The following is a 16321-nucleotide window of genomic DNA, read 5'->3' on the forward strand; positions in this document are numbered from 1 at the left end:
ACTCAGTGTTAAGTTGAAGAAGGAAGGGTGTTTTCCATCGTTGAAAACATGATAGACGAAGACAAGTCCACTTAATTCAAATTTGATTTTATTTGATTTGATTTCGAGTAAATTAAGTTCGTAAAATCCCGACTTTGATCTATTAGAATATATCAGATTAGAAAATAATATAAAAATATTTTCAAAATTACCAAATTCGCCCATTAATCTCTTTGCTTCCTTCCAATTCGCCCACTTTCGTGTTAAACCAACGTTTGCTATTACATATTTACTGCATTGGGCCCACTTTCCTCGTCACTGGATCTGTCTACAAATGCATGCACGTAGGTACAATTTCAATTTTTTTTTTCTTTAATTTAATTTTCTACTCATTTTATAATTTTACATATATTTCTTTTATTAATGACTCATCATATTCAGATCTGAAAAACATCAGTACAACTTTGGTTACATGATTGTCTTCTATGTTCCAGGATTTTGATGATTCCTTATCTCCGGTTGGTACGAAGCTTAATGTGATACACTTGTTGTATTCGACGATTTCAGTCTGATCGGATATATATTATGGCTTCAAACCGAAATTGCTATACTACCACGAAACCACCACCAAATCCATCTCCGTTGCGTAATGCCAAGTTTTTCCAGGTATAATTATACCAGATTGCTAATTGCTTGAACTAGGGGTGTAAACGAACCGAACAATACCTTGTTCATTTTCGTTTGTTAAGCTTTTATTGGACAAACGAACGGTTCACGGATAACTAACCGAATGAAAATTCTTGCTCACTTTCGTTGATTAAGCAAAATGAACCTGGTCGTGAACGGTTCACGAACACAAATGAAATAACGCATATCAACACAAACTGATTTTGTTAACCGAGAATGGTCATTGTCAATGGTTTGGTATGGCTACCAAGTTTGTATTAGTGTTTTTTTGACCTTCATATTCGCCTCTTAATTTTACATATAAGTTAATCACATAATACTCATATATATTTTTGTTAATTTATAATTATAATTTTAAGATTAAAAAAGTCTTTAAAAACTTACTAAACATCTTTAATTAATCAACAAACGAACATTAATGAAAACAAATGGACGTAAACGAACACTTGCACGGACACAATTAAACGAACATGACATATGTCCGTGTTCGTTCATTTAGTTAATCGAATGAAATTCATTGTTCATGTTCATTCATTTATCAAACGGACAAACACAAATGAGCTTTCCGCCGAACAATTCACGAACAGTTTACCGAACTTTTGTTCGTTTACAGCCAACTTGGGGATGATATTTTGATTATTCAATGAAATTGAAATTATGAACAATTTTATATGCTAACATTTTCAGGCTAATATGAGAATATTAGTGACTGGAGGAGCTGGTTTCATTGGCTCTCATCTAGTGGATAGATTGATGCAAAATGAAAAAAATGAGGTACATCTTTCTTCAAACACATTTTTCTCAAAATGTTGTCGTTTTCGTACTAACATATTCGATTCAGGTGATCGTTGTGGATAATTACTTTACCGGATCAAAGGATAACCTTAGACAATGGTCCAGTCACCCAAGATTTGAGCTTACTCGCCATGGTACGTGTTAAAATCATGCAAGATTAGTTTGCTCAAATTAACTGTATTATAACTACTAAGCCATATTATCTTTTATGTTACAGATGTCACACAACCATTTTTGGTTGAAGTTGATCAAATATACCATCTAGCATGTCCAGCTTCCCCAATATTTTACAAATACAATGCTGTAAAGGTATCCCTTAATGATCAAGATTTTTGCTTAATTGCTTATGTATTGATTCTGATTTATGGATGTGTACAAATTTCAACAGACAATCAAGAACAATGTGATTGGAACCTTGAACATGTTGGGGCTTGCTAAGCGAGTCGGAGCTAGGTCAGAAACGTTCTTTTTTAAAAGAGTGAACTGCGGTTTTCGTCCCTGTGGTTTGTCCAAATATGCGGGTTTAGTAAAATATTTTCAAATTTGCAATTTTCATCCCCGTGGTTTCATTTCACTTGCAATTAAACCCAAATTCACTAATCTCGTTAAATATGTTCGTTAAACCCATCAGCGTGTCCTTCACGTGAGGGCCAATTTTGTCCATTTTTCCCCCAAAATGCACCCAGCCCCTCACGTGAGGGGGCTTGCGAATTAGGACTGAGGTTTATTTGGGGAGAAAAATTCCAAAACTGCCCCTCACGTGAAGGACACGCTGATGGGTTTAACGACTAGACTTAACGAAATTAGTGGATTCAAGTTTAATTGCAAGTGAAATGAAACCACAGGAACGAAAATCGCAAATTTGAAACTATTGGACTAAAACCGTAGATTTGGACAAACCACAGGGACAAAAACCGCATTTTACTCTTTTTAAAATATATGTTTATGATCTTTTCATATTGTACCAAGTTTTAAAATATTGTTGCTAGGTTTACAGGATATTGTTGACATCAACTTCAGAGGTTTATGGAGATCCTCTTGTGCATCCTCAAGATGAGAGCTATTGGGGAAATGTTAATCCCATAGGTAATAAATATATATATTTGCAACTATATGATAAAATGTATTTTTACTGAATGGCTAATGTGTAATGATTTATTGTTGTGTTGCAGGAGTTAGGAGTTGTTATGACGAGGGAAAACGAGTAGCCGAGACTTTAATGTTTGATTATCATAGGCAGCATGGAATAGGTTAACATTTTCTCACCCTTGTGTTATACAACAAATATCATACATTGATAAATTTGTTGTAACAGAAATAAGGATTGCTAGGATATTCAATACATATGGACCCCGAATGAACATCGACGACGGTCGTGTTGTAAGCAATTTCATAGCTCAAGCAACCCGGTAACATGTCACTCACCTTTCAGTTATTTTACATTTTATAAATTATTGTCTCGCCGATTGTGTATTGTTATGCAGAAATGAGCCGTTAACTATTCAATCGCCTGGAACTCAGACCAGGAGCTTCTGTTATGTCTCTGACATGGTAAGTATGATCATTTGACCCGTTTGTATGTAAACGGATTCTGTGTTTACCTTTTGTTTTTGTTTACCAGGTTGACGGTCTTGTTCAACTTATGGAAGGAAGCCATACGGGGCCTGTCAACATTGGAAATCCAGGTTAGGAACTTTAGCTTTATATAATAATAATAATAATAATAATAATAATAATAATAATAATAATATGTTCTTTCTATCATATTGTGACATGTTTTATGCATAGGTGAATTCACAATGATTGAACTTGCTGAGACTGTGAAAGAAGTTAGTTTACTGCACATTTTTCTTTTCCAAAGATAACCTGCAAAAGTTACAACACTATAGAAGTAATTACTAACTGATATGAGTTGGTTTATTTATATATGTATGCAGTTAATTAACCCAAAGGTGGAAATCCGACACGTGGATAACACACCTGATGATCCACGCCAGAGAAAACCAGTGATCACTAAGGCGAACGAGTTGCTAGGCTGGGAACCGAAAGTCAAGTTGCGTGATGGCCTTCCGCTTATGGAAAATGACTTCCGGCAAAGACTTGGAATCACCAAATAAGCTCTGGACAATTTGATCATTGATGTTTTGAGTTTCTATCTATATATATCTGTTTAGGAATAAACTGCTAATTATTATGCTTAAATGAAACATCAACTCACTTGACAAATTATATCAAAACATACTAGACACTAAAGTTTTAATCTGCAATCTCAAAGGGTAAGTTCGGCTTGCTTCTTGTGCCGGTAAGAAAAATATGAACCCGTTAATAGTAACCACGTAAGGATTATAAACCGAAATGTAAATTTTGAGCAACTTGATACATCGTCGTTTGTAAAAGCAAGGCCAGTGAGACTCAAAGAAAGCTTGTTATTTTTGTTACAAGTTAAATAAGATCCTAGGTGGATTTTATGTCAATTACTCAAACAGAGAGATCAAATTTAATCATTGTAAACAATAATAAGCTAATAACAAGTTGGTTGATTGATTCATTAGGCTAACTAGAAAGCTCTGCTTAAAGTGTCACATCAACGCAACAAAGGTATGAAGCCATTAACTAGCTAGCTATAAAGCTAATGCGTTGTTGAGTGACTAGAAAGTAAAAGGCAAAAAAAAAAAAGTTTGATCGATGCATTGGGTGGACCTCGTCTGATTTATAGCTCTCTTGGACGCTAACACACTAACAAAGGAGAAAAAGGCCCTTTGGCACCCCCTTAATTTGAAGCGGCGTGGTGTTGAGGGCGCTAATTGCCCATGTGATAGCCCCTTGTGCTCCCTAGTTAGCCAATTTGGGTGACCAACTGCTGGTGTGGCCACTCTTGACGTCCCACTACTCTTCCACTAAGTGGCGTACCGCGTACCCACATATCCATGTTATTTGCAGACGAAAAAAATCAATCTTATTTGCAGACGAAAATCCATATCGCCCCCATAAAAATTTTGATAAAACACCTTAATCGTGAACTCTCGGGTCCGCCACAGCCTAATCCTAGAATCCTAATCTAGTATAATTAGCCGGACTGTTAAAAAATATGTATAATTAGCCAAAGTAGCACATGGACGGTGGACCTTTATAAAGCCCACCGTCATCCATTAAAAACTACCGTCACTAATCTGCATCAAGGCCGGCTATGAAGCAGGACCGGGTGGTCAACCGACCAGACACCCCCGATATGCCCAAATTTTTATATTTTTAAATTATATTATATTTAAAAAAAATTATGTATTTTTAATGTTTAAACCCAATTACTCAACTAATTCAAGACAAAAAAAAATTTTGCCCAGGCCCATAAATTTTTCACCATTTAAAAACCCTACTAAGCATCTAGTTTCTTAACCCTAGAAAAAAAACGCCATGTTTTTTACCATGAAAAGGTTACGTGGAGAAGAAGAAAACGAAACAAGGTTCACAGATTTGCCGGAATCCCTGCAGCTTCACATTCTTTCTTCTCTTGAAACCAAACATGATGTTCAAGCATTGATGCTACTGAAGTCATGTGGTGGCTCATGGACTAGTCTTCCAGCGCTCAGTTTCAATTCCAATATAGGTTTTGATTCACTCTATGCTTTTAATAGGTTCGTCTTCAATGTTTTTTCTCTTCGTGAGCCGGTGAAGTTGGATAAGTTGTCTTTCAAAAGCCGTGGAATATGCAATGTCAAGATGTTAACAAAAGTTCAAGATTACGCGCTTTTGCATGGCGTTAAAGAACTCGAGATGGACATCGCACACGTTAAGTGTACTACTTGGCCGTTTGGGTTGCATGCATCGTCGCATTCAATAACAAATTTGAAATTAGCAAGTAGTAGAACCGATATGGGTTGTTTGTTTTTGGGAGGAAGAACTGGTTTATTCAAGAATTGTCACGAACAATACTTCTTCAAGCGGTTTACAAAGAACTTAGATCATAGATATAATGATCTAACAAAACTAACAACCCTCAAGAGATCAAATCTGACATAGATGATCTAGATCTCAAGAAGAATGAAGAGAGAAAACAAAAAAATGAAAACCTAAAAAATATCTTGACCTCTCTGACTCCTGCCTTTCCACTCTTTCCTTTATAATATCCAGAACTTGAGTCACGGCCCAGTACAAAGCCCAACCAGCAGCAGCCCGAGCCCATCTTCAGTCTTGACCCAGAACAAGCCCAACCAGCAGCATATAACCCGAAACTCGTTTTATATAATATGCAAGAAAAAAACAAATAATCCATCATTAATAAAAAATCCTTTTTTTATATGAATATTGAATTGAAAGAAAAACAGAACATACAGCACATTTCAACAAGAATCTCACTAGTTTACACCTTGGAAGGGTGATTATTACGGATCTTGATCCGTTCTCAGGGTTTCTGGCGCTAGACAAGTTAACTTTGGTCAATTGTCCTCTTAAGACAAATGGTAATGTTTTGAATATACACGCGCCGTGCCTTTCAGAGTTAACCATCTCTAAAAACATGTGTGTGAAACGCTATGAACTCACCACTCCAAGACTTAAATACTTTGAGTACCGAGGGGCGAACTTTCCACCGCTGACAATGCATCAGGGCGGTCTTCCTATTCTTAAAACTGCAGTTGTTGATTACATTGGTGATTGTACCTATGGTCACGAGAAGATATTATTGAATGATGTGTTGGTGATGTTTAATACCTTATCTAATGTGAAATCATTTATGGTTTTCCGGTCTATTGTTAATCTACTCGCATTCTTTCTGGATGATTTGGTGAGTCGACGCTCGCCTTTTCAGGATTTGAAGTTGCATTTCAGGTTGTTTTATACGCAACACTCGTTTCAATATGGCCCATGCAAGTCACAGGGTGAATCCGTTAAACTTCTTCAAGTTGTGAAGGCTTACTTGCTGCAAAACTCACCAGATGCCCAGTGTACCATAATACATCGTCTTAAGGACATTGAATGATATGATCCTATTATATTAGTAAGTTTATTATTATTATTATTATTTAAGTTTGTCTTTTATTTAGTAGCCTTATTATAGTCAAATTATGTTTCCTTATTATTTATCTTTTTCTATTTTAATGTCTTTGTTTTCATCTATATTGTAATCTCATTTAATAAAAAGAATAAGAAAGAATTATTATTTTGAGTCTATTTCTCTTCTTCTTTGTGTTCTTGGGAGATTGACGGGTGTTTCGAATAAACCGTAACATCGAATCTTGGGTTTTTATTAGTAGCTGTTTGTTTATTCATAATGAATAATTTGTCGTTTCACTTATGCATGATTTTCTTTCTTTTGTGCTTATCGGCTAGTTAAAGCCATATCTAGCTAGTATTAAACTTTGCAACCGAAAATGCAGAATTAAGCTTCCATATCATTAGAATTGTGGATTACATAAATCTGTTTGACATCGTCCAATCGATACGATTAGAAGAAAACCGATCAGTCAATCACACCTAGCTAATTACATCCTAACCACTTGCATAATAGATACACCCTAAACATACTCTACAACAATGATATTAAAACCTCTATACTAATATAAATAAAAAGTTAGCTTAGTCTAATTTCAACAGAAATAAGAACAGCTTCAAAATTGAGTTCTTCGAATTTTAAAATTTAAAATAGCAACTCGAATTTGAATTTTCGATAAAACCAAATTCAAAAAAAGAAAAATAAAAGAAAAACATTCGGAATTAATATTTAATTCATACATTATTACTACATTCTAAACACTAAGGTTTTAGTCTACAATCTTAAAAGGGTAAGTTGACTTACTTCTCGTGCCGTTGTGCCCAGTAAAAAGTATAAACCCGTTAACAGATAACGCGCGCCTATGTATTATAACCGAAATGTGTATGCAAAAGCAACGCTATGTGACCAAGAGAAAACTTGTTGATTTTAAATTTTAATTACTAGTTAAATAAGATACTAGGGAGATGTTATGTCAATTACTCAAATAGAGAGATCAAATGTAGTCATTGTAAACACAATAAGAAGAATTGGTTGATTTTTGATTGATTCGTGACTAGCTAGGAGTTGCAAGAGCTCCAAGATGTACTTAAGGATGTAATAAGCTTATTAGATCCTTAAGTACATCTTAATTAATTGTATTTATGCCCCTCTTCCTAAGGATGTACTTAAGATGTACTTAAGGATCTAATAAGCTTGAGTCTGTTTTCACTGTTTTTCTCTGTTTTTTCCGCATATCAGCTCGTTTTATTCTCTAGAGCTATATTACCTATAGATACAAATTATAAACATTAGTGGTTATTTATTCAATTGCCGATATTACACTTGTGTGGAGACATTTTAGTGTCGAAAATATGTACAAGTTATTATACATCAAATCTCTCCGCATTTGAACCTTGTTTGTCTTTAAGCAAGCTTTGAACAAATTCTTCTAACAACACATTAATAAAAAAATAATAATAAAATGTTTATGCATATCGGTCCCAAATTTGCTTAAACCCGGAATTTGAATTGAATACGGCCTCCAATTTGCTTGGTTGCTTGCTATTTTATTTTAAGTTAATCATTACTTTATAATCACGAACCACCGCATGAATACAATTAATTAATCTGATTGTTCCTCCGCATGCACTTTAATTGATTCGAGTTTTAGGATCTTGATTTCTTTGATGTATCATTACCGTGTTGCCTTAAGTGTTTGTTTTTATTAGGATCTCTCTGTTTTTCTTTCGATTGAATCATGAGTTTATTACACAAACTGGTATTTTGTTTTTCGCTTGAATCTTCCTGATCGGCTATGATGACGCTTGGCTATTTGGCTAATCCACGTTTACCGTGTGAATAATCCATGTAGGATGTTGGGATCATATTGACTATGTCGTAACTTGATACCAACCGAACTCATGTCGGTTCACCTCCACGACGCATTGTTTTCGGTGTACGATTTAGTGCCGACAACGTCGATTACGAATGAATTCACCGCGGGTTTTTCGATTCCAGAATCCACGAATTCGTATAAGTTCGCAAATGCAACGTGCGTGTTTTTTTATTCGCCACATTTTTTTATATTTTAAATATGTTAAATTGTTGTATTTGGGTGTGGGCGAGTTTATGGTTTGCTTTATTTTTGGCGTCGTAACCAAATACCAACCTAAGTGTCATCGGCTCGTAACGCAACGCATATTTTGTTATGTTCATTTGTTTTATTTTTGCGTTAACAATATGTTTCGTAACCCAGCACCGATTGAATTCTCCTCGACTCACAGGCGCATTGCATGATTCAATAAGTTGCATGAGTATGACCGTCAATACCATTAACCCGGCAGGAACCTTCCTAGTTGACTACAAACATAAAGTGTAATTATAATCTATAACAATTTGAAAGTTTGGTGACGCCAAGCCCCGATTGGGCCACTTGGCGGCACAATATTGGTGATTGATTTTTTTTTATCTTTTGTTTTAGTTTTGCTATCATAATGAATATACGGAAACCAATCAAATTCGTGTAGATTTATAGCCTCAAACGTCCACGATCGACAACGCTACGGTTTTACCAACGGCCGAGTTTATCAACCGACACCACCCTATTGGTCCACCTCCGTTTTTTTATATCCGTTTCCTAGCTCTGATACCATAACAAAAGTAACCGAAACCTACTGGTCCACCTCGATTTTTATTTCCCACCCGTTTTTTAGTTCTCATACCGTAACGAAATTAATCGAAATCGACTGAATTCAGGTCAAATTGCCGCCTCAATGGCGGGTACGACAGCACTTGGGTTTTACCACCGACTGGTTTACCGATCAAATAAACATTGAAAATTTTGGTTTTAGTACCGGTACAATAATTCACTTAACCGAAACCGATCGAACAACCTGCGCTTTATAACACTAGTTCTTTATAACCAACTAAAGTTTGGTGTGTAAAAATCATCTAGAACCGAATGATCTGGTTCCCGCTAAAACCCACTCATCATGTCACTCAACAACACTTATCTCCAGCAAGCCCTAGGTTCATGCTCCCAGGTAAGTCAGTCAGTCATCAATTAAATTAAATTAAATTACCAGTAACCAATTTGCCTGTTTGTTTAACAGTCAATCGCTAATGGTGACTTCAAGCAATCCGACGAATCCGTATCATCACTCGTCCAATTTCTCGATTCACTATCCAATGATGAACCGGCCTTTGAAGCTCTATCACAGATACACCAGTACTTGATTTCGCCTTCACTTGACCAGGTGACTCAATTATTGTTTGGTTGATTTAGGGTTTTATTTAGGGGGGGGGCAAATGTGATCCGTTGGGTTGAATGGGTTGTGATAAAATGTATATAATGGGTCAGGATGTGTCAAACTAAAAAAAATTAGAAAAGGATTGAAACGGGTTGACATTGATTTATATTTCGAGTTATGAATTTTTTTTTTTTGAATTTTTGAATGAGGGGTTTTTGAAATGGGTTGAGATTTCAGAAACCCCTTATTAAAAAATTAAAAAATTAAAAAATTAATAATTAAAAAATCATAACTCGAAATATAAATAAAAAACTAAAAAGGTTTTATTCATTGATTTAGGGTTTTATTGGATTTTGAATACTTAGGCGGTTATTGATGCATTGGCATTTGAGCTGCCAAAAGCTGTAGCCAAATTAGGTTGTGCATCTGCAAGGTGTTTTGAGTATGCTGAAAGAATTATTAATCATTTCCTCACAAGTTGCAGCCCTCGTGATATGGTTTCGATTCTTTGTGAGGTATGTTTATGCTCATGATCTCAAATCATGCATGTCGGTGTGAATTGCTAATATTATGAGATGTTTAAACACAGGCAATGACTTCTTCAATTGATGGATTTGATAATGCTTCCTACTTTATGCCACTTTTAGGAGCTCTTGCGAAAGGTATGGTTTTACTAATTGCTAAATTGAATTACATTTGCCAATGTTTGGGTAGCGGCGCAGCTTGTTGCCCGCTTGCCTTCTGTTTCGATGTAATCTAAATATTAAAAAAAATTTTAGATGGTATATATTTTTTTTTAATTTTCAGTTTTTGAGGTGCTTCAGAGAAGACCATTTGAGCAAGTCAAAGCAGCCCATCCTGTTGTTCTTAAGGTGCTAGAGGCAGTTTTATCAAATCCAGAAGATGAAACAGTTGCAAGCTCTGTAGATTTGCTCAATAAATCAATTTTAATCGCGCATTCGCTTAACACAATCTGCATAAAACTAGTCAGTGACACCTTGTCTAGATATCTTTATAAATTGTAATACTTACGGTTTCATGTCCTGTTAAATCTTTTAATTTTACTTATTTTATGCAACAGGATTACAAAGAAAAGAAGCTCATTGCTTTATTTGGCTTATACATCCTGCAAATCACAGTGAGAGCCCGCATAGTTTATACCTAAGTTAAATATCAGGTATATATTTTATTTAGGCATTCATATTGTCTTATTTATAACCGCAGGCTCTTATCTCAAATAGTGTGGGAGCACAAACTTCAATATGTTTTACCATGATGTTACAATTATCAAACTTTCTTCACTATTGTGAGTTAACATATCTTGGTTTAATAACTGGGCATGAAGTGGACACGGCTATCGACCTTCTTTCTCAAGGTAAGAGTTCAGTTTTGACTATAACTCAAAGATCATCGATTTACAAATTAATTTTCTCATACTGCTGTTTTTTTTTTGTTGCATATAAATATGTATAGGCGGTGAAGATGATTATATGAGTTATTTTTTTATATGTCAGATGTGGTGCAGCCCTTACACGTTATGTGCACAGTTTTGTTTTTTGCAACTGCATTTAATTACACAATTAGGTAAACAACTTTGGCCGAGTAATTTAGATAACTAAACGATAAAAGCTCTAAAGTTTATGATTGAAGGTAACAAACTTTGAAAATATTGATCTGAGTTGGTAATCGGTCTAAATTACATGGCTGCTCACATGTTGGTAACTTATGACCATGTGAGTTTTTTTCTTTTTTCTTTATAAAGTGGTGCTGACATGGTGCTGATTTGGCACCTGAATATGAAAACGAAAAGGCTTTTCAGGCTTAGAAGTCACACCAAAGTTGTGTGCCCATTTGTGCAGTTAGTCGTTCTGAACCACTGGTTTTCTAATTGAGTAGTTAATATTGAGATGCTTGAGTTTGCGAAATATGTTTACAGTACTTTGGGGAGACCTTTCTAATGAAGTTGGTGATGCTAAAAAGCAAGATTTGAAAGCGGTAAAAGACGAACTTTCTAAAAATCAAACCAAAAGGTGGAAAGCAGTTGGCAAGCTGAAGCACATATTTGCTTCCACTAAACTTCCATGGGAGCTAAAGAGAAATGCCATTGACTTTTTGTTTAGCATTATGGAAGGCGTTGTCCTTCCAAAGGACCATGATGAACCTTTGGACTCAGTTTACATACCTAGTCTCTATGCTTCTTTACAGGTACTCTTGCTTCTTTACATGTTATTATCTAAAGGTGGGAAAATACGCAGGTGGGTCGGTGTGTTAAACCGGTCAGAACCAGGTTGTGTTCCTTTTTTAGTTTCTTATATATAGTCTATGATTTCAAGAATCATATTATTTCAATTAGGGTGTGCATGAGTCAGTTTGGGTCGGTAGGTTTTCACAAAGGGTTTAGTTTGGTTTGGTTTTTTCGGTTTTGCCATTTGGGCTTGAAGCTTTTTAACCCAAAATATTGAGTTTGAACTTGAAACTTCGGGTCCAAATCTTTGTTAATTAATGGATTAATTGATCATTACACGTTGGGACCTAAAGTTTTTGGACTACAACATTTGTTAGTTTTTATAAATTACCTAACATTCATAAATTCGATAAGACTTTGGTTCGGTTTTGGTTATAAAAGTTGGTTCGGTTATTATCACCTGGCTCGATTTTTGGTACATGCAAAACCGAAACCAAAGCGGGAATTTGGTTTTTGAAAAAAACATAAAACCAAACCGTCGGTTGTGGTTGGATTCGGTTAGTTCGGGTCAGTTATGTTGGTCTCATGCACACCCCTAAATTTTCAATGATAATCTACAAATGCATTAAAACTACACTTTGGATGATTTTCGACCCGTTTGACTTATCATTTAAGCTAAATGCTTTTTTAATCATTTGACCTGCTAAGATAATTTGTAAACTGAATTGGCCTATTCATTAGTAAATGGATCATCATTGCCACATGGCACATTCTACATATATTTACTAGTCAGCGCCTAAAAGTCTAAATAAAATGTTCAGGCTATTCAACTGGTGATTGTATATGCTTTAGATCCACTGTTACGGAAAAAAGCTTTTGTTACTTTCAAAATGGTAAGGATCTTCATCCTATTTTGTGTAGATGTAATAATATATTTTTGTTTAATTTTAAGTTTATCTATAACGGTAAGTTGATTGTGGGATGTTATATGTCACATATGGTTTATTTCAGAAACTATATACTTTATTTGGATTAATGGATTGTGATCTTTGACTTTTTTTACCCTTGGATGATATCAGGTGCTTGCAGATCTTCCATCTTCTTCAAGATTTGAAATTTTAATGGTTTTAACAAGAAACAATGAGTTATCATCAATGGTAAGCCCGAGCATGTTTTAACTGTTAAAGTTCCTTTTGGCAGTAGTTTAATATAGTGCAAGTATTGGGCAGATTGCAATTCTTTTAGATTGTGTAAAAGAAGAAATGCACAAGGAATATCCACAAAAGCCTTCAAAACAAAATGAATCTTCAAAAGCAGAAAATAACGGTTTGTCACCATTCTGGACTGATAAAGCTCTAGACTTTGTGGAGCTTGTTTTAAAACCACCACATGGAGGACCGCCTATTCTTCCTGAATTCACCGATGCGGTAACAATCCAACCCGCCCATTTAGCCACTCATAGTTAATGTTTGTATGTAAATGACACTTGATTATTTTCTGCAGGTGTTGTCTGCACTCAATCTCTATAGATTTATATTGATTACCGAGTCATCGGGTACCTGCATTTGTCCGTGCTTTTAAATGTATTGTTTAAAATGGGTACTGAATGTTGACTTGATATGATTCTTTGAACATTCAGTATCATCATTATTGTTGTGGTAATTAATTTAGGCAAATTGGAATAAATAATCCCACCTTTTGTGTATTGGCTGATAATAATACCACCTTTAAAAATCACTACCAATGGTTCCACCTTTCTAAGTATTTTTGTCACAATGGTCCTTCGTTAAAAAATACTTAACGTCGTTAAGCTTTTTCCTAGTTTCAAATCGATGTTTTAGGGCTTTTGATCGGAAGAAGGATACGAGTCGACTGATGTAAAACTTATCTCAAAATGGTGATCCAAACGACGAAACAATGTTTCAATTCGGATGCTTGAATATCCAATTAACAAAAATCAAGCCATTTGAATCACCATTTCAAGATAAGTTTTACATCAGTCGACTCGTATCGTTCTTCCGATCGAAAGCCTTAAAAGATCGGTTTGAAACTAGGGAAAAAACTTAATAACGTTAAATATTTTTTAATGGGGGACCATTGAGACAAAAATAGTTAAAGGTGGGACCGTTGGTAGTGATTTTTAAAGGTGAGATTATTATCGGCCAATACACAAAAGGTGGGATTATTTATTTCCAATTTTCCATTAATTTATTTGCATCTCTAATTCTTCTATAAATTATATGAAATTTGTTTTTGTTTGCAATTACGTAGGGAATACAAACTACAGTCAAGTGTTGTCTAAGAACAAGTTGCAGAAGGTGTACAGGGAATGGCTTGAACCTTTAAGAGCTTTGGTCTATGGCATTAAAGCGGAAAACCAGGAGGATAACGGTCAACCGGTTTTTGACACATTATGTGGTTTTAACCCTGTTGAGTTTGTTTTGTATCGAGCTCGTTGAAGAAAATCTCAAACATGCTATCTAGATACTGTTTGATGATATACAATCTGTTTTAAACAAAAGGTTGAAAAACTTATGTAATAGGTTTAGAGTAGAAGATCTACCAATGGAAATTATATTGAGTTTGTAAACAGGTTCCCTTGATCTCAACTCATTTTTACAATAGAAATATATATGATAGGTGATCCATTATGATTGTGATTTTGATTTATGAAATTATTTCAATTATAATTAACGAAACCTTTACCTAAAAAAATCCATGCCACCAAGAGTGTTTGATGACAACATAATACCACTTTTGTTAAGCTGTCGGTAGCTAATAAAGAAAAAAGAAAAAAAAAGTAGCGTTGCAAGGTAACATCCGTCTGGAACATAAATAAACATCAATCAATCAATCAATCAATTATGCCCAGTAAAATCCCACCGACAGCAAAGCTATAAGTGGGTCTGGGGAGGGTGAGATGTATGCACACCGTACCTCTATCCAAAGGAATAGAGAGGTGGCTTCCAGAGAGACCCTCGGCTCTAAGTACATGTGAATGAAGCAAAATAAAGGAAATCAAAGTTTAACAGTTATATAAAAACTACTACTAATTATAATAATATTAATAATAAGATCACAGTTTAACAGCTATATAAAAGCTAATAATTATAATAATAATAATAATATATGTAAGGGAAATACCATTATGGTATGTGACCTAAATAAGTTAAGTCTAAGCCCTAAGGTATTCAATTCTCTCTAAAAATCCTTAACTTTAATTCTACTTCTCCACGAATTCCTATCCTCAACCATGTCCTCGGAGAGGTTTAGGTCTATCAAATCATGCCTAATCCTCTCATCCCAAGTCAATTTCGGTCGTCCTCTACCCCTCCTCCCCTCTATAGTAATGTTTTCTACGGATCTAACAGGATTCGTCGTTTGTCTTCTCTTTACATGTCCAAACCATCTCAATCTCCACTCTCTTATCTTGTCTGCTATGTTCGCCACCCCTAATCTCTCGCGAAACACACCGTTTCTTATTCGGTCTAGCCTTGTGTGCCCACACATCCAACGTAGCATTCTCATTTCTGCTACCTCCATCTTCCGCACTTGTGCCTTCTTGATGGCCCAACAATCTGTTCCATATAGCATTGCAGGTCTAACTGCCACCCTATAGAATTTTCCCTTTAGTTTAGTCGGGAAACTCTTGTCGCACAATATACCTGTGGCTGCTTTCCATCTACACCATCCTACCTGAACTCGGTGGGTCACATCACTGTCTAATTCCCCATCGCTCTGTACAAATGATCCTAAATACTTGAACTTCGTTACCTGTGGGACCACCTGCCCTTCAATTGTGATCTGTGCGTCTTCATTGTCGTTTATCCCACCAAAATCACAGTGGAGGTACTCCGTCTTAGATCGGCTAATCTTTAAACCTTTTGTCTCTAAGGTTGTTCGCCACTCTTCAAGCCTCATGTTTAGATCTTGTTTTTTCTCAGCAAGTAACACAATATCGTCTGCGAACATCATGCACCACGGGAGAGTCCCCTGAATCGATTTGACAACTCATCCAAGACTACTGCAAAAAGAAACGGGCTCAACGCTGACCCCTGGTGAAGACCTACCTCTACAGGAAAGAAATCAGTATCCCCCACTGGCGCACGGACACTTGTTTCACTCCTGGTATACATATCCATAATTATCTCTATGTATTTCCTGGGCACTCTTCTACCCTCCAAGCACTCCCAGAGCACCTGTCGTGGCACACTGTAGTAGGCCTTTTCTAGGTCAATAAACACCATATGTAGATCACGCTTCTTCTCCCTATATTTTTCCATTAATCTTCTTATAAGGTGTATTGCCTCTATGGTGGAACGCCCCGGCATGAAGCCAAATTGGTTGACCGTAACCTGAGTTTCTCGTCTAAGTCTAACCTCAATCACTCTTTCCCATAGCTTCATAGTATGACTTAGTAGTTTGATTCCTCGGTAGTTACCACAACATTGGGCGTCT

The 16321-nt window shown here is 35.7% G+C and overlaps 2 protein-coding genes and 1 pseudogene across 3 annotated transcripts; all 3 read left to right on the plus strand.

Moving 5' to 3' along the window:
• The first annotated feature begins 561 nt into the window (after positions 1 to 561).
• Positions 562 to 3578, plus strand: LOC143604335 (UDP-glucuronic acid decarboxylase 6-like). Its single transcript, XM_077080848.1, has 12 exons — positions 562 to 645; positions 1354 to 1440; positions 1508 to 1595; positions 1679 to 1770; positions 1850 to 1914; positions 2459 to 2547; positions 2634 to 2711; positions 2777 to 2870; positions 2946 to 3012; positions 3083 to 3146; positions 3250 to 3290; positions 3399 to 3578. The coding sequence occupies exons 1-12, from the start codon at positions 565 to 567 to the stop codon at positions 3576 to 3578; spliced, it is 1026 nt and encodes a 341-aa protein (XP_076936963.1). The 5' UTR covers positions 562 to 564.
• A 1306-nt stretch (positions 3579 to 4884) lies between these two features.
• On the plus strand, positions 4885 to 5478 carry LOC143604337 (F-box/FBD/LRR-repeat protein At2g04230-like). Its single transcript, XM_077080850.1, has one exon. It carries the CDS (start codon positions 4885 to 4887, stop codon positions 5476 to 5478), a length of 594 nt encoding a protein of 197 aa, XP_076936965.1.
• Positions 5479 to 9386: 3908 nt separating this feature from the next.
• LOC143604339 (aberrant root formation protein 4-like) lies at positions 9387 to 14347 on the plus strand (annotated as a pseudogene). The gene is made up of 14 exons (XR_013148272.1): positions 9387 to 9471; positions 9541 to 9684; positions 10044 to 10193; positions 10268 to 10340; positions 10486 to 10664; positions 10760 to 10816; positions 10903 to 11053; positions 11152 to 11212; positions 11615 to 11883; positions 12685 to 12756; positions 12943 to 13020; positions 13093 to 13290; positions 13367 to 13418; positions 14135 to 14347. The product of XR_013148272.1 is annotated as an aberrant root formation protein 4-like (transcript).
• The last annotated feature ends 1974 nt before the right edge of the window (positions 14348 to 16321 follow it).

This window comes from Bidens hawaiensis, unplaced genomic scaffold (assembly GCF_021521415.1).
Source record: "Bidens hawaiensis isolate Kalapana, Puna unplaced genomic scaffold, B.hawaiensis_p1.1 tig00064798_1, whole genome shotgun sequence".
NCBI lineage: Eukaryota > Viridiplantae > Streptophyta > Magnoliopsida > Asterales > Asteraceae > Bidens > Bidens hawaiensis.

What these genes read in the sequence shown, in the direction of transcription:
- LOC143604335 (XM_077080848.1), top strand. Translation starts at nt 565, where the DNA reads ATGGCTTCAAACCGAAATTGCTATACTACCACGAAACCACCACCAAAT. An exon ending in GCTAAGCGAGTCGGAGCTAG is followed by an intron (nt 1,915 to 2,458) that starts GTCAGAAACGTT and finishes CTAGGTTTACAG; the next exon opens with GATATTGTTGACATCAACTT. An exon ending in TCTGTTATGTCTCTGACATG is followed by an intron (nt 3,013 to 3,082) that starts GTAAGTATGATC and finishes TTTGTTTACCAG; the next exon opens with GTTGACGGTCTTGTTCAACT.
- LOC143604337 (XM_077080850.1), top strand. Translation starts at nt 4,885, where the DNA reads ATGAAAAGGTTACGTGGAGAAGAAGAAAACGAAACAAGGTTCACAGAT.